Source organism: Ctenopharyngodon idella, chromosome 7 (assembly GCF_019924925.1).
Source record: "Ctenopharyngodon idella isolate HZGC_01 chromosome 7, HZGC01, whole genome shotgun sequence".
Taxonomy (NCBI): domain Eukaryota; kingdom Metazoa; phylum Chordata; class Actinopteri; order Cypriniformes; family Xenocyprididae; genus Ctenopharyngodon; species Ctenopharyngodon idella.
Window position 1 is genome coordinate 50,196,106 of NC_067226.1, and position 19,092 is coordinate 50,215,197.

The 19,092-nt window shown below is 36.5% G+C and overlaps 3 protein-coding genes across 4 annotated transcripts in view; all 3 read right to left on the reverse strand.

Annotated features, from left to right (window-relative positions):
• Positions 1-18,162, reverse strand: part of LOC127516577 (macrophage mannose receptor 1-like) — a 32,532-nt gene extending 14,370 nt beyond the window's left edge. Inside the window, exons 1-3 of one of the 2 annotated variants that reach the window (XM_051901349.1) lie at positions 17,886-18,162; positions 17,676-17,714; positions 17,218-17,583 (exon numbers count right to left, since the gene is read on the reverse strand). In XM_051901349.1, coding sequence (XP_051757309.1) covers positions 17,218-17,583; positions 17,676-17,712 — 403 coding nt within the window. In that variant the 5' untranslated portion in view covers positions 17,713-17,714; positions 17,886-18,162. Of the gene's footprint in view, positions 1-4,084; positions 4,442-4,524; positions 4,564-4,734; positions 4,838-17,217; positions 17,584-17,675; positions 17,715-17,885 lie in introns of those variants that run through there. The other variant, XM_051901351.1, reaches the window with a different exon arrangement.
• LOC127516580 (C-type mannose receptor 2-like) overlaps positions 1-19,092 on the reverse strand; it is an 85,951-nt gene that overhangs the window by 2,995 nt on the left and 63,864 nt on the right. The window contains exon 6 of the mRNA XM_051901353.1: positions 11,031-14,095. The gene's annotated coding sequence lies outside the window, so the exon portion shown is untranslated. The remainder of the gene's footprint in view (positions 1-11,030; positions 14,096-19,092) is intronic.
• LOC127516588 (macrophage mannose receptor 1-like) overlaps positions 1-19,092 on the reverse strand; it is a 56,520-nt gene that overhangs the window by 2,995 nt on the left and 34,433 nt on the right. The gene's annotated exons all lie outside the window — the stretch shown is intronic.

Genomic DNA, 19,092 nt, shown 5'->3' on the forward strand with positions numbered 1-19,092 from the left:
GTGATGAAGTAGGCGTTGATCTTCTTCTGCGAAGGCGGTGCTTGCTGCCCTTTGACGTCATAGATCCCCACTTTGAAAAACCTGTCGTTTGCTGGGTCTGGTGTCAATAAAAGCTTTTATTGGACTAACAAGGAAGTTTTCAGCTCTGAAATTTACAGGATATTCTTATAGTATGATGACCTCTAATATGTCAAAAGCTCAAGGAAGATTTGATTTCTCAGTTCATCACCCCTTTAACAACTGAACAACAAACGCCAATATTTGAAACTGTTTATTTAGACTTATTACATGGCTCTGTGGAATACTTGATTCTGATTGGTCAATGGCGCCATCCAGCGGTATGTTGTTCCCCGATAACAACCGCTGAAAACAGTTAACACAGGCTCATCCGGGTTACTGAAGTCTGCAGCGCTATGTGCTTGCTAGGAACGGTTTTTCCTCATGGAAGTTTTGCCTTTGGTGAGCTAATAAAATATTAAAAAGCAGTCAAATTTTGTAGTTATTTAATTATGTCATCCGGTATCGCGAACTCGCTCTCTCGTTTCATACAAACGCAGCTGCTGCCATTTTGCGACTATTGTTTTGTTCACTGTAATAGATTAAGATAACAAACAGGTAAGATTTTAAATCAGTTTAATCTCAGATCAATATCTTGTATATCTATTTCGTGTCTAATTATTTACTTATGTGGCAAGTAGCCGTGTAATAAGCGGGATAATGTACATCCATCCGGTTGTTATCTCAGAATAAACCCCGACAGGGTGATCAGGACCCCAACGTGAAGCGGATGTACATTATCCCTTACTTACATGATACCCTACTGTGTAAGTCTCTTATTTTATTGTGTATCATTATCTGAGAGACGTGATCGTCAGCGCTGTCAGACATTAGCAGCACACAGCTCAAGTTACTGCCAGAGGAATCATCAGACTCATTTAATTTTATTTTTTATAATATTTTGTTTATTTTTGCCACCCATTTTTGCTATCCAATCACTGCACTCAAACACAGAGGATATGACTCGTTTATGATGATCTAACCAGATATTTTTGAATAATCAAACTTCAATTTAATCTGATTATTGATGACTGCATCGTAAAGTGGATGAAAAAATGTGATCATTATTGTTTAATACAATAAGTTTCCCCAAACCTTTAATTAAATCTCCCCCAAACAGATTTGAGTAGTAATTAATATTGTAAGCTTTGTCTAATTGTCATGCTCTTTAATGTGATCTGTTGTTTATATTGTATTCTTGAGATCTGTAATAAAATAAGGTGATCAGACTCTGAAGTATTGCACATACACATACAGTATGACTTTCACCCTTTAAATCATGAACTATTCGTCAGAATATCATGACACCTTTTTCTGTGTTTCACAATACTCAATTAATGACTGTAAACTGAGGTTGGTGTCTTTAGAAGAAGTTTCTGTGCTGAATTTGACATAAATAAATCACAACAATCTCGTGCTATGAGCACAGCCATTGATTCAGGCGACAGCAGAAGTTCTTACGCTACTATTTGAAGCTTACGCTTTTCAATGAAAGTGTGATAAAGGCCTATTGAAAAGGTAATCTTCACACAGATCATAGCGGCAAAACATTAAAATTTCGAAATGTTTAAAAAAAGTAACTTATTCGCAACAAAAGATTCTCAAAGCTTTATGAAGCAGTGTTTTGAAAGAGACCATCACCCTCAGATACGACTGCCTACTGAGGGTGACAATATTAATTTACAACCAAGTGATGAATGAAACTGAAGTTAAAGGAAGTGAACACACAAGCATTTGTTATCTTACATGAAATGTATGTGTATCCATTCACTCTTCATATCTGCTGCAGATGAAGTTGAGTTTGTGAGTCTCAGGACGGCTGATCCAGCGCTGATCTCCTCCAGACTGAACTGCTCCAGATCTCACTGCAGACTCACAGTTCTCCACTGCTGTGCCGTTCCCTGGAGCCCAGTTCTGATAGCACACGGTCTGTCCGCTCACCCAGAACCAGAGGCCCACAGTGCAGGAGTGACGTAAACCCAACCACACCTCCTCAGTAGACGCCCGTTTAACCACATTCATCACACGACGCTGAATCTCTTCTGAATGAACCGAGACCAGATCCGTATGATTCTGTCTGCAGTATCTCAGAGCTTCAGACCACGTCAGATTCTCTTTGATCAGAATCAGTTTATCTGGACACAAAACAAACCACAAGCAGAAACTAGAGAGAGATTGATCAAAAACAACATGCAGAACAAACACTGTGGAGGAATTTGTCATGTCAGACATGTAGTGTGAACTTTAAGATATCTGGAGGTGATGGATGGATTGTGTGTGTTTTGTGAGGATCTGCTCACCTTCATGACACACAAAAGGATGTTGTTCGCTGCAAGGGGCGTCATTCCATTGTCCCTGAGCGTTCGGATAAATCTCTACACAGATTTCATTTCCAGCATTATTAGGTTCACCAGGATACCAGTATCTGAATGAGGAGTTACTCTGATCTGACCACTGCCATGAGTCTCTGACTCTGAACAGACCGATCCAGACATCACCAGATATGAGACTATCATTGATGAACTTCTGAAGCTGTTGACTCTCATTCTGGTTCCTCACACTGACCAGATCAGTGTGATTCTGTCTGCAGTAACTCTGAGCGTCTCTCCAATTCTTCATCTGATTGACAAAGACGAGTCCTGTGTTCACTTTCAGAAAAACAAATGGAAACAGATTCATGAATCAGTTTGTTCATTATTCTTATGCTGCTTTATGGTTTGGATGTGAATAAGAGCAGCAGTGGAAACATCAGAAACACGTGTCATTCAAAGACTGTTTCTACAGCTGATGATATATTAAATATTCACAATATATTCATGATGATTTTGCTGATAAAACATTAAGTATAATTTGTGATCATTTTATTGAAACTTTATATTTCTTCATGATGTTTTGTTACACATTTCTCTAGAATACTTGATTCAGACACAAAGATCTGAATGAGAGAAACATCAAACAGATGAAGATGTTTCACTGCAGCTGAATATATTTGTTAACTAGTCCTTAGAAACATGTCAGTCAAAAGTTCATTCAAAATGTTGGATTGTACACTATTAATATATACAAATGAATATTGTTGCAATATTAATATTAATGTTAGTGTTTGTCTTGTTTCTAGTCTGATTGATTTTAAGTTGTAATGGACAATGTGAGTTCATTTAAAGTTCATCTAAGAATGACGTTTTTACAGGTTTGTGTTGAGATCCTGAAAGGTGAATGAATCAAGCTCTCCCTTATGGAAATAAAATATATGCAATACAATCCATATATTTTTGATCAATATATTAAATGGTTTAAATATATTGAAAAATATACAGAATGATACATTGCGGTAATACATTACAATATATTAAATAATACATAAGGAATTGCCGCTTTTCATGAATTGTTATATTTCAGTTATTCTTTTCATAATGGAAATCTCACAGCTCAAGACGTTCAGATGGTTTATCACATACTCTGTAACTAATGATCTCAAATTCATGTCTAAAATGTTTTATTCGTTTCAAGCAACTACTGAAAAAAGGTTACTTTTGAGAATTACAATCTCCAAAATAAAAGTACTATTATTTATTTATTTACAGGATTTTTTATGAACAGGATAAAATCACACTGATGTGTATTAAGACAATAACTGAACTGAAGAGTTTTGTTCATAAATATTAAGATGTGACAGGTTGTCTGTTGCATATTGAAATTTTATCCATTGATTAATACCTTACAATTTATGTTAGTCAAAACAATGCTTTGATATTTTTGTATTCATTCTTTACAATATAAATTTTGCTGTAAATTCTCTACACTCTCTAATGGCAGATTCCCACAGTTATCCCAAGTGACAACAAAAGATCAACATGTGAGTGAATTAGAAATTGACTTTGAAAATTGAAAATGTGAAAATATCCACAGTCTCTTTATGACCACATTAAAAAGTAGAAGCATTTAGTATTGCATTGCAATTTGGTACAACATATGGTGCGTCTTTCTATAAATAATGTTTGTTGTCATTGTAGGGAGCTGAACTTACTGTTGTTAGATGAACTGCAGATGAAAGCCTTGCTGCTGCTACATGGGAAATCATGCCATTGTCCATTTCTCATCATAGCACAATAATCTCTGCCTTCAGGTTGTCCAGTTCTCCAGTTCAGATAGAGCGCAGGATCACCTGAAGACCACTGCCATTTATCAACACCCGTCTTCTGCAGCCCAATCCAGACATGTCCATCATTCACACTCTTGTTCACCTCGTTCATGTCGTTCATGTTGTCAACGGTGGCCAGATCTGTGTAATTCTCTCTGCAGTATCTCTGAGCTTCAGTCCAGGTCTTCAACACGTTTATAAAGTGATACTGACGCTGAACACATTCAGATACGGAGCAGAGAGCTGTGAAAGAGAGGGTTTGATTTAATGCTTTTCATAACAGAGTCGAAACTATAAACCATAAATAAAACAACAAACACACTCACCAATGAGAAGAAGAATGAAATATAGAGTTTGCTCCATTTCTGAGGAAGAAACACATTGAAAAACTCAGATAATCCCATATTCATCTTGGAGTAAAACATGATCATGTGATTTAAAAAATAGCAGAACAACACAATTCACAATCATTCAGACAATATTAACATCTCAAAGTCTAGTTGTGTTTGAAGAATGAACATGTGAGTTGTTCTTACTTTAGAGGTCGTGTGTTTCTGTCCTGAGTCTGATGTTTCTGTCTGCAGCTTTAAACAGTGTGATCATTATATCTGCTCTCATCCCTCATTCAGCACATCATTTGTTTATTACTCTGAAAACCCCTATTTCATATTCATTTCCTCTATATTTGTGTATCTGTCCAACTTTTTCCCTTTATTTGCATCTTGATGTCTGTGTCAGTCAGTGTCAGTCTATATGAATATGGACCTTAATTAAAATATCATGTATGTTTGTGTTTCTCACTTTTTATCTGGTGCTGGTGACAAAGAGGGAGAAACGTTTTTCTGCTCTCATGGTCTTTCTTCTTTTCCCTCTTCTGAGAGCAGAGACCCCTGGTGTTGAGGAGGAGACATTCACAACAGAGACGAGATAAAGACATTAAAGTGCTCATATCGTGCTTTCATTCCCCTGAAGTTCATTTATAATGTTAGTAAAGGTTGTTGGACTCTCATTATCCCACTGAAATAATAACATCATCTTCTGCTGCTGCTGTTTCAGTCTTATTTCCTCTAAATACTTGATTGTGATTGGCTGGAATGCAGATATAAAACATTGTTAATATTTTTTATTTTTAGAATGATTTTTTTTTCATGAGAATTACATTTATTTTAATTATTTTGAGTTGTTTCATATTCCTGCTGTTTACCTTTTTTTCATGTTTATAACATATGAACACATTTGCACGTAAACACATCCTCATCACTCATTTGATTATGTCCACATCACATTTAGACATTCAGGGTGGAGAATATTTACATCTCTGACGTGAAACAGGATAAACAGTGAGTGTTTTTGTTCTAGTCATATTTCATATTTCATCCAGTCTTATTCATCTATTAGTTTTATTGCAGCTACAGGAATGTTACACTATAACTGTGTTTCAAATCAGAGCTGCGTCCTTCGAAGTCCATGAAGGTCGAAGTGAGAGTTGTTAAATGAGGAGACAGGGGTCACTGCAGGTCAGAGTAATGGGCGTCCCGAAAGGTGAACTGCTACAACAGAAACTAACTCTAACCCTACCCCACACCCTGGTGACAGTTTTAGTGACCAATGATGAAGACCTTTCTCCACGCCCCCTACCATTTAAAGGTTAGTTTGATGTTCCTGAAACATTTGAACAGCTGCTGTTAACAAGCAGAATCACTGAAGTAAAAAGAGAAACAACAAGAACAGAAACTACAACTGACTTCAGCCACAGCCTCAGATGAAATCAACTGAAGATAAAAGAACATTAAATCTCTGAAGATCTCAGCAGAGGATTAAACAACTCCACAAACAGCAATACAGCTTCACCACCACCCATAAAAAATAAAATCAGGCAGTACAGTGAAAGCTACCTGGCTTACTGTTTTATACTGCTTACTGTACCACGATTTAGCCAGCAAAGACATAGAATACTTCAAGTCGCCAAATCAAAGATGCCCCATATGTCACGGGGCAAGGTGCTTTCCCATGTCTATGAACTTAAACTCAGGCAGTTTTCAACTGAGCACGACATACCCCACAAAGAACAGATCAACGACGACTCATGGTGGGCTAAGATTGCATACCTCGCAGACATTTTTACTCACTTAAATGAGCTTAACACAAAGTTGCAAGGATAGAACGAAAATATTTTAACAGCAACAGACAAACTTAACGCTTTCAAGGCCAAACTCAAGCTGTGGCAAAAAATACTGAAAAATAGAAACATCAACATGTTTCCTTAAACAGCAGAGCACCCCGCTCGTAAGACACCAGTGTAGGATTTGAGGGTGAACCACACAAATGAATCTTCCAGATGATTCGTTCAAACATAATTACATGCAAAAACTCAACACTCCAGACTCCAGATCAACCCAGAGATTGTTTGATCCCTGAAACATAGAAATAAGACAGACCTTCTTTTCCTACAAGCCCTTTGAATGACCTCTGAAACGCAGGATTCAAATCTCTTAAAACCCACAGAGATTCAGACTTTACATATCAAAAATGCATCAGATCGTTCCAAAACATTTCTAGATGGACTTGTAATCAAACATCGTTCAACTGCCTAATTCTGTATCATGTTTTCAACCTATACATGTGACTAGTTATGCTTAGATCCCTCACAATTCATGTAATCGTTCTAAGTTTTGAATGGTTGATTGAAAGAGTGTGTTGTTTACTATGTGCGTGATTGATTTCTAATAACTCAAAGGATGGCATGAATGAAATCTGTGTAAAATGTGTCGTATTATCTCTAGAGAAATCACTCTAAACTGTACTCTCTGCTAAGAGGAAAGTTAAGAGACCACAGATAACATGTAATTCATGGTGAGAGGAGGAGAAAAGCCACCTCTGAAACAAAGACGATACCTAATTGGTTAGAACTCCTCAAAGAGGTTGGACAAACACCTCAGTTTATAAATTCAGGACACGAACAAAGAATCAGACAGATGAGAAGACAATAATGACAAAGATCAGATTTGGGTTAAGAACAAACAGCTTCATTCAAGCCATCTAACTACTCTCGTCTCACTTACTTTTCTTTCTTTAACTTAGTTTCCTTTCTTTTCCATGAGAGCCTCATGTTCTAAGTCAAGTTTTGCCTCAAAGTTTAATCAACGGCTCTACAGTCTTTGCCCGCCTCAAAACGTCAGACTTCAGCCACGAGGGAGACTCCATTCATCCTCCAGCACACCAGAACATGATTGGCTTCCCACGACATCAATCCGGACCCGAAAAGACCTGCAGCGAATCAAAGAACCCAAGAAACACCCTTCTCCAAGCCAAAGACGCCGACAGGGAATCCCCATTAAAGACACAAACGTTGAACGCAAGTGTACGTCCAGATTCTAGCTGAACTGGTGCATTGATATAAAGCCTAATAACCCTCCTAAGAAGTGATAGAAGGGTTACATTAATGATTTCGTTCAGATCAGGTCTTTGGTAGTGTATATATACACTACCAGTCATAAGTTCGGAAACATTACTATTTTTAATGTTTTTGAACGAAGTCTCTTATGCTCATTAAGACTGCATTTATTACATAATAAATACAGAAAAAAATAATAATATTGTGAAATATTATTACAATTTAAAATTATGGTTTTCTATTTTAATATACTTTAAAATATAATTTATTTCTGTGATCAAAGCTGAATTTTCAGTATCATTACTCCAGTCTTCAGTGTCACATGGTCCTTCAGAAATCATTGTAATATGATGATTTATTATCAATGTTGGAAACAGTTGTGCTGCTTAATATTATTTTATAACCTGTGATACTGTCACAGACACGCCAGGCTCTTCACTCACCCAATCACGACGCACTCCTTCACCAGCGTTCTGATCACGCACACCTGACATTCATCACCACCCCTATCAGCAGCACTATAAGAGACACTCACAGCCACACAGTCATTGTCTGGTCTCGTTAACGCATACTACCCTAATGCTTACCTTACGATCAACTACTTACCTGTCTCCAGTGTGTTTCCTAGATCCTCCGTGTTCTCCTGTCTTCCGTGAGTGTCTCTGTATGTTTTCAGCTCCAAGGTCCATCCGCCACCCACGACTCCTAGAAGAAACCAAGTATCAGTATCTCTGTCATCGATCATCACGAACTTTATCTGGCTTCACTCACCTGCTCACTGCTCTGGTTGTCTCAATAAAACATCGTAAACCTTACCTGTGTCTCCGACCTCCTCTGTATGTAACAGATACCTTTTCAGGATTCTTTTATGAATAAAAAGTTAAAAAATATCAGTATTTATTTAAAATAGAAATCTTTTGTAACAATATACACTACCGTTCAAAAGTTTGGGGTCAGTAATTTTTTTTCTTTCTTTTTTTTGAAAGAAATTAATACTTTTATTCAGCACGGATGTGTTAAATTGATAAAAAGTGATAGTAAAGATTTATATTGTTAGAAAAGATTTATATTTTGAATAAATGCTGTTCTTTTTAACCTTTTATTCATCAATGAATCCTGAAAAAAGTATCACAGATTCCAAAAAAATATTACTGTTAATAAACTGTTTTCAACATTGATAATAACTGAGTATCAAATCATCATATTAGAATGATTTCTGAAGGACCATGTGACACTGAAGACTGGAGTAATGATGCTGAAAATTCAGCTTTGATCACAGGAATAAATTAGATTTTAAAGTATATTAAAATAGAAAACCATAATTTTAAATTGTAATAATATTTCACAATATTATTGTTTTTTTTTCTGTATTTATTATGAAATAAATGCAGCCTTAATGAGCATAAGAGACTTTGTTCAAAAATATTAAAAATAGTAATGTTTCCAAACTTTTGACCGGTAGTATATATATGTTTTTTAATATTTTTTCTCTAGTTTCATGATTGATTTAATTAATGATGGAGTTGAAACATTATTGAAAAAAGAAATAAACAAATTCAGCCACTGACACAACCTTTTGTGTAAATGTTGAGACACACTTATACATCAACAATCATCATACAAACCTCAACTGTGGTGACAATCAGAAATATTCAGAAATAAATAGCAAAAGAATTCAGAAACCAGTGGCGTGCAGTGGTGTTCTGAAATGAGGAGGCACATTTTTTATTTATTTATGAATCAATGTAAATTCATGTGCATTACTCTTAACGTTGAGTATATCATCAATGTAGACGATCACGGACTTGTGCAGGAACTCCCGGAGCACCTCGTGCATGAAATCCTGAAATACGGAGGGGGCGTTGACGAGTCCATACGGCATGACGCAGTACTCATAGTGTCCAGTAGGGGTCACAAAAGCCGTCTTCCATTCGTCCCCCTCATGTATTCGGATGAGGTTGTACGCGCTGCGGAGGTCCAACTTGGTGAACACACTACTTTACATTACATCAAAAAAGAAAAAAAAGAAACCAAATACAATTCTATTTTGTAATTTTACATTAACAATGTATTGTAATAAATGTTCTATTTATCAAAACCAAGTCAATCTCATCAAGTTAGTGTTTTAAGCATTTCTACATTCATTCCAAAATAATAACTAAAGGCTGTAACAATTTAAACAATAGATTTTATTTGTGTATTGATGTTTTTCTTTTTATTAGTCAACTTAGGCTATTTTGGATCATCAGTCATGCTCCGTAAACACCGTCTGTCACAGACACGAAGATGGATTTTTAATTTCACCAAGCTGATTGCACTAAAAACCCCCGCAGTCATCGTGTTTTCAGTCCATTTCAAGTTTGATTTTGACGTGACATAAAGCGGCGATATCTAACTGGGTGATCTGTTTACTGACTTTTCAATTAGTCTTCCCATTGACGCCATCATTTGTTCATTCAAACTGACAGGCAGAACGCGCACGTCAACAAGAGGCGGGATTTATCGCACAAACCAATCATATCCAATAATAACCAATTACATTCAATCATAGCGCGATGGAGACATTGCCTCCTCTCACATGACTTTCCCCCATTCATTCTCAATTAACCCCCACAAAACCCATGCTATAGGAGTCTGATGGTTTTCTATGAGAGCAAAGGGAGGCATGACTCCTGCAGTAACTTTACCTGCGGGTGTCGCTGTTGGGCAGTGTTCCTTAAGAAATACGAGTGACTTGTGTTCTTTTTAATGTCATAATTTGTAATATTTGTGTTGTTTTATATGTAATATGGATTAATTTCTCATCCTATTTTTTTTTTTTTTTTTTTTTTTTTTTTGAGGAGGTGCTGCCTCCCTTGCCTCCTCGGAGGAAACGCCCCTCCTTGAAACTTATTACAATTGTTTCAATGACATATTTAGGCCATTGGTCTTCTAACATTTATGGCTAACTATTTAAGCTAATTAAAACACACAACTTACATTTAAATGTAAATCATCGACCACCAAAGCACAACCTGTAGTTTTCTTTGAAAGAATCCAGTCGTCACCGGTGTGCAGTGAATCTTGGGATAGGCTGGGCTGTGAAGGATCCACTCGTTCTGTCCGTCACGGTCAGGGGAAAGAAGGACTTTTCATTTATAGGCCGTATTCGAAGAAGCCTTTGAAATAGGAAAGCCTTCGTCACGCCGCTGTGACGCATTCGTTCTTTGAATACAACCTTCGAAGGATGCAGTATCTGAATTGATACACAGCTTATGTATCCTCAAAATGTTTGAAATATGATTTAAACCATGTTGGATTTTGTGATATAATGATGTTCTGATGTTGGGAAACAGTCAAGAGATCAGATTGCTGGTTGTACATGAGTTTATTTGAGCTGCTGTTGTTGACACATTCTTTTATGTTTAGCACAAAAGAATTAGATATTTTATACCCAACCTTCACTCCTTCATGAATAAACAATATTTCATTTATCTGAGGCACATAATGTTGGTGCTCATTGATTCACATTCATCCAGTCATTTCTAATATAAAGTCATGATTAACACATGAAACTCAATATAAGAGAGAGAAGTAGCCACAACAGCATACAGAGATCCTTAAAACACAAATGAGGAATTTAAAAAACTCACACCATCTTCAGTTACATGAATTATATCATGATAGAATAGAAAGAAAACAGTATAAACATACAGTATAATGATGAGTGTATGATGCCCTTTGACCCCTCACAAAATTCAGTTAACTCTGAAGTTAGTAAATAACACAAAACGAGACAGAAAGAGTTTGTGAAAGCAAACAGTGGACATCGAGGCTCTTAACAATTAAAGCGGTCATGAACTGCGTTGTTTTATTGTTTTATAATGTTTCCTGGGGTGCACTTATAATGTTAATATGCTTTTTACATCCAAAATTGTCATAATTTAGAAATAAAAGGCATTTTTTCTACCCTGATTTTAGCCTCTGATTTGAACCCTCTGTTTTAAGGGGCGTGTCTGTGTGAGACTTCAGTGTAAACGCCCACTGCTGTGATTGGCTGACATCTTTCCATTTGAATTAGCCAAGTATTACACTCTCGAAAACTTTTAGCACATTTTTACTATAACAGCTCTCAAGGTTAACTAATCATGAAAAGTGCTACATTACATTTAGATCTATGGCATTATATTTAGATCGTGGCATTATATTTAAATAGAGTACCTCAGGGATGACGTGTTTTTGTAGGCAAAACCGGAATTGAGTTATGGGTTTTTTGAATGGGTTTTTGCTAAATCGCCCGAAATAAGGTCTGTGGTTAACAAAGCCTCTAAATATTTTCATGTTTTGCTCTATGACATAAAACACACCAGTTATAACCTGCTTGTGATGTTTTAAACCTTTATTGTGTCTTAAAGACGGCAGTTGCTAACAAATTGCTGAAAGGGACTACTTCCTTTGGCGGGGACTTTAGACGTCATCATGACAAACAGGACATTTGGACAGCATTTCTCATGAAAAAGTGGATAAGTATTCATACACAGCGCAGATCATAATCAGCGAGCATGTTTTTAAATAAAGTTGTTTTTTAATAAAGTTTGAGGAAGCTTGGTGGTGCTGACGTTGATCCGCGACCATGGTGTGCTGTAGTCCGTTTATAGCCTACTGTTAGCTTTTTATACCTGACCACTTTATTTAGGCTTCAAAATGTATAAATGTTGTGTTAACTTGTAAAGATTATCTTGATAGACAAAACATGTAAGTGTCATAACCCTTTGTTAAACACAGAGCTTATTTTTTGCGATTTTCCCAAAGTCTATGGGAAAAATGCATAGGCTTTCGATTGAGGGAACCCGTGCGCCGCTAACTTCCGGGTTGGCCTACAAAAACACGTCATCCCTGAGGTACTCTATAGTGGCATGAAAGTTTGCAGAGATGAACATTGTAGTCGATCACAGACATGTTGAGCTCAGGAAAGCAGTGATCTCATCACTGCAACTCAATTCTGTACACTAACAAATGCTTTCATCTTCACTAACAGTGCAAACACGATATAACTAAGAGATTCGTTGAATTAAACGGGAGTTTTTGCGCATGTCCAGAACTCGGTCACTGATAAACTCGCTCTGTTTGATTGACAGCTTCAGCGCGCGCTGCTCCAACGATTACAAAGGGAGCTTTGTTTAATCGCTTTCTTTATATAATTCAATCACCGTTTAATAACAGATTATTTTAATCCTACTAAGAGAAACAACGCAAGTTGACGTTTAGTCATGGGTTTGATTTACTGACACACAGACAAAGAACATCTGACTGTACATGAATCATTAATATCAGATCAGGCATTAGATTTAACACAGTGACTTACATGTTGCATTACTGTCGAGTCCAGGCACTGCACAATATTTTGTAATCCTGAACGGCATGTTTATTGCTTGGTAGCTCGATTTGGTTTAGCACCACATAGGCCTATGTTACTATGTTACTTAAGCTACCTATTCTATTGCATGTCATGTGTGAATCGGTGGGCGGGGCTAAACAGGTGGTGGCTAAACAGGAGGTGATGAAGTAGGCGTTGATCTTCTTCTGCGGAGGCGGTGCTTGCTGCCCTTTGACGTCATAGATCCCCACTTTGAAAAACCTGTTGTTTGCTGGGTCTGGTGTCAATAAAAGCTTTTATTGGACTAACAAGGAAGTTTTCAGTTCTGAAATTTACAGGATATTCTTATAGTATGATGACCTCTAATATGTCAAAAGCTCAAGGAAAATTTGATTTCTCAGTTCATCACCCCTTTAACAACTGAACAACAAACGCCAATATTTGAAACTGTTTATTTAGACTTATTACACGGCTCTGTGGAATACTTGATTCTGATTGGTCAATCCAGCGGTATGTTGTTCCCCGATAACAACCGCTGAAAACAGTTAACACAGGCTCATCCGGGTTACTGAAGTCTGCAGCGCTATGTGCTTGCTAGGAACGGTTTTTCCTCGTGGAAGTTTTGCCTTTGGTGAGCTAATAAAATATTAAAAAGCAGTCAAATTTTGTAGTTATTTCATTATGTCATCCGGTACCGCGAACTCGCTCTCTTGTTTCATACAAACGCAGCTGCTGCCATTTTGCGACTATTGTTTTGTTCACTGTAATGGATTAAGATAACAAACAGGTACGATTTTAAATCAGTTTAATCTCAGATCAATATCTTGTATATCTATTTCGTGTCTAATTATTTACTTATGTGGCAAGTAGCCGTGTAATAAGCGGGATAATGTACATCCATCCGGTTGTTATCTCAGAATAAACCCCGACAGGGTGATCAGGACCCCAACGTGAAGCGGATGTACATTATCCCTTACTTACATGATACCCTACTGTGTAAGTCTCTTATTTTATTGTGTATCATTATCTGAGAGATGTGATCGTCAGCGCTGTCAGACATTAGCAGCACACAGCTCAAGTTACTGCCAGAGGAATCATCAGACTCATTTAATTTTATTTTTCATAATATTTTGTTTATTTTTGCCACCTTTTTTTTGCTATCCAATCACTGCACTCAAACACGGAGGATATGATCTAACCAGATATTTTTGAATAAAATCAATTTGATCTAATTATTGATGACTGCATCATAAAGTAAGTGCATGAACAAAATGTGATCATTATTGTTTAATACAACAAGTCTCCCCCAAACCTTTAATTCAATCTCCCCCAAACAGATTTGAGTAGTAATTAATATTGTAAGCTTTGTCTAATTGTAATGCTCTTTAATGTGATCTGTTGTTTATATTGTATTCTTGAGATCTGTAATAAAATAAGGTGATCAGACTCTGAAGTATTGCACATACACATACAGTATGACTTTCACCCTTTAAATCATGAACTATTCGTCAGAATATCATGACACCTTTTTCTGTGTTTCACAATACTCAATTAATGACCATAAACTGAGGTTGGTGTCTTTAGAAGAAGTTTCTGTGCTGAATTTGACATAAATAAATCACAACAATCTCGTGCTATGAGCACAGCCATTGATTCAGGCGACAGCAGAAGTTCTTACGCTACTATTTGAAGCTTACGCTTTTCAATGAAAGTGTGATAAAGGCCTATTGAAAAGGTAATCTTCACAGAGATCATAGCGGCAAAACATTAAAATTTCAAAATGTTTCAAAAAAGTAACAAAGCCTTGTTTACTGAAATCAGCAGTTTGTGCTGAATGATTCACAACAAAAGATTCTCAAAGCTTCATGAAGCAGTGTTTTGAAAGAGACCATCACCCTCAGATACAACTGCCTACTGAGGGTGAAATTATTAATTTACAACCAAGTGATGAATGAAACTGAAGTTAAAGGAAGTGAACACACGAGCATTTGTTATCTTACATTAAATGTGTATGTGTATCCATTCACTCTTCATATCTGCTGCAGATGAAGTTGAGTGTGTCAGTCTCAGGACGGCTGATCCAGCGCTGATCTCCTCCAGACTGAACTGCTCCAGATCTCACTGCAGACTCACAGTTCTCCACTGCTGTGCCGTTCCCTGGAGCCCAGTTCTGATAGCACACGGTGTCTCCGCTCACCCAGTACCAGATGCCCAAAATGTGGGAGTAACGTAAACCCAACCACACCGCCTCAGTAGACGCCCGTTTAACCACATTCATCACCTCACGCTGCATGTCTTCTGAATGAACCGAGACCAGATCCACATGATTCTGTCTGCAGTATCTCAGAGCTTCAGACCACGTCAGATTCTCTTTGATCAGAATCAGTTTATCTGGACACAAAACAAACCACAAGCAGAAACTAGAGAGAGACTGATCAAAAACAACATGCAGAACAAACACTGTGGAGGAATTTGTCATGTCAGACATGTAGTGTGAACTTTAAGATATCTGGAGGTGATGGATGGATTGTGTGTGTTTTGTGAGGATCTGCTCACCTTCATGACACACAAAAGGAAACTGGTTGTTGCAAGAGATGTCATCCCATTGTCCCTGAGCGTTCGGATAAATCTGTGCACAGTTTTGATTTCCTCCAGCATTATTAGGTTCACCAGTATTCCAGTATCTGAATGAGGAGTTACTCTGATCTGACCACTGCCATGAGTCATTGAACAGACCGATCCAGACATCACCAGATATGAGACTATCACTGATGAACTTCTGAAGCTGTTGATTCTCATTCTGGTTCCTCACACTGACCAGATCAGTGTGATTCTGTCTGCAGTAACTCTGAGCGTCTCTCCAATTCTTCTCCTGATTGACAAAGACGAGTCCTGTGTTCGCTTTAAGAAAAACAAATGGAAACAGATTCATGAATCAGTTTGTTCATTATTCTTATGCTGCTTTATGGTTTGGATGTGAATAAGAGCAGCAGTGGAAACATCAGAAACACGTGTCATTCAAAGACTGTTTCTACAGCTGATGATATATTAAATATTCACAATATATTCATGATGATTTTGCTGATAAAACATTAAGTATCATTTGTGATCATTTTATTGAAACTTTATATTTCTTCATGATGTTTTGTTACACATTTCTCTAGAATACTTGATTCAGACACAAAGATCTGAATGAGAGAAACATCAAACAGATGAAGATGTTTCACTGCAGCTGAATATATTTGTGAACTAGTCCTTAGAAATATGTCAGTAGAAAGTTCATTCAAAATGTTGGATTGTAGGCTATTAATATATACAAATGAATATTGTTGCAATATTAATATTGATGTTAATGTTTGTCTTGTTTCTAGTCTGATTGATTTTAAGTTGTAATGGACAATGTGAGTTCATTTAAAGTTCATCTGAGAATGACGTTTTTACAGGTTTGTGTTGAGATCCTGAAAGATGAATGAATAAATCAATCCCTTATGGAAATAAAATATATTTCCATATATTTATGATCAACATATTAAATGGTTTAAATATATTGAAAAATATACAGAATGATATATTGCGGTAATACATTACAATATATTAAATAACACATAAGGAATTGCCGCTTTTCATGAATTGTTATATTTCAGTTTATTCTTTTCATAATGGAAATCTCACAGCTCAAGACGTTCAGATGGTTTATCACATACTCTGTAACTAATGATCTCAAATTCATGTGTAAAATGTTTTATTCGTTTCAAGCAACTGCTGAAAAAAGGTTACTTTTGAGAATTACAATCTCCAAAATAAAAGTACTATTATTTATTTATGTACAGGATTTTTTATGAACAGAATAAAATCACACTGATGTGTATTAAGACAATAACTGAACTGAAGAGTTTTGTTCATAAATATTAAGATGTGACAGGTTGTCTGTTGCATATTGAAATTTTATCCATTGATTAATACCTTACAATTTATGTTAGTCAAAACGATGCTTTGATATTTTTGTATTCATTCTTTAAAATATAAATTTTGCTGTAAATTCTCGATGCTCTCTGATAAAGATTCATGCAGTTATCCCAAGTGACAACAAAAGATCAACATGTGAGTGAATTAGAAACTGACTTAAATTGAAAATGTGAAAATATCCACAGTCTCTTTATGACCACATTAAAAAGTAGAAGCATTTAGTATTGCATTGCAATTTTGTACAACATATAGTGCGTCTTTCTATAAATAATGTTTGTTGTCAATTTAGGGAGCTGAACTTACTGTTGTTAGATGAACTGCAGATGAAAGCCTTCTTTTCATCACATTTCAAATCATGCCATTGTCCATTTCTCATCACAGCACACTCATTTCCGTTATTCAGTTGTCCAGTTCCCCAGTTCAGATAGAGCGCAGGATCACCTGAAGACCACTGCCATTTACCAACACTCGTCTTCTGCAGCCCAATCCAGACATTCTGAACACCTTCATCATTCACACTCTTGTTCAGCTCGATCATGTCGTTCATGTTGTCAACGGTGGCCAGATCTGTGTAATTCTCTCTGCAGTATCTCTGAGCTTCAGTCCAGGTCTTCGTCACGTTTATAAAGTGATACTGACGCTGAACACATTCAGATACGGAGCAGAGAGCTGTGAAAGAGAGGGTTTGATTTAATGCTTTTCATAACAGAGTCAAACCTGATGAAACTATAAACCATAAATACAACAACAAACACACTCACCAATGAGAAGAAGAATGAAATATAGAGTTTGCTCCATTTCTGAGGAAGAAACACATTGAAAAACTCAGATAATCCCATATTCATCTTGAAATAAAACATGATCATGTAATTTAAAAAATAGCAGAACAACACAATTCACAATCATTCAGACAATATTAACATCTCAAAGTCTAGTTGTGTTTGAAGAATGAACATGTGAGTTGTTCTTACTTTAGAGGTCGTGTGTTTCTGTCCTGAGTCTGATGTTTCTGTCTGCAGCTTTAAACAGTGTGATCATTATATCTGCTCTCATCCCTCATTCATCATCACATCATTTGTTTATTACTCTGAAAACCCCTATTTCATATTCACTTCCTCTATATTTGTGTATTTGTCCAACTTTTTCCCTTTATTTGCATCTTGACGTCTGTGTCAGTCAGTGTCAGTCTATATGAATATGGACCTTAATTAAAATATCATGTATGTTTGTGTTTCTCACTTTTTATCTGGTGCTGGTGACAAAGAGGGAGAAACGTTTTTCTGCTCTCATGGTCTTTCTTCTTTTCCCTCTTCTGAGAGCAGAGACCCCTGGTGTTGAGGAGGAGACATTCACAACAGAGACGAGATAAAGACATTAAAGTGCTCATATCGTGCTTTCATTCCCCTGAAGTTCATTTATAATGTTAGTAAAGGTTGTTGGACTCTCATTATCCCACTGAAATAATAACATCATCTTCTGCTGCTGCTGTTTCAGTCTTATTTCCTCTAAATACTTGATTGTGATTGGCTGGAATGCAGATATAAAACATTGTTAATATTTTTTATTTTTAGAATGATTTTTTTCATGAGAATTACATTTATTTTAATTATTTTGAGTTGTTTCATATTCTTGCTGTTTACCTTTTTTCATGTTTATAACATATGAACACATTTGCACGTAAACACATCCTCATCACTCATTTTCTTATCTCCACATCACATGCAGACGTTCAGTCTGGACAATATTTACATCTCTGACGTGAAACAGGATAAACAGTGAGTGTTTTTGTTCTAGTCATATTTCATATTTCATCCAGTCTTATTCATCTATTAGTTTTATTGCAGTGTAAGACTGAAAATATCTAAAGGATATTTTAAAATGAACAAAGACATTTGCTTTACTGTTTCAACCCCCTCTCTCTTGCTACAAGGGCCATTTGAAAGGCTCAAAGGTGTTGATAGTGATCAAGCCCTGTAGGCCAAAATGTATATACAATATATAATGTATGAACTGTCACAACTTTAGCACAGTGAGGGAAGTTTTAATTTCCTGATTGGTCAGTTTGAATGTCTTATATTTGGGTTTCAGTCACATGGTCAAGGAAGGGATAAAAGAAGATTGTAACTGTTGCTCTGGGGCTTTTTTATTCTCTGCTTCTTTTCTTGGGCTCTCTCTCTC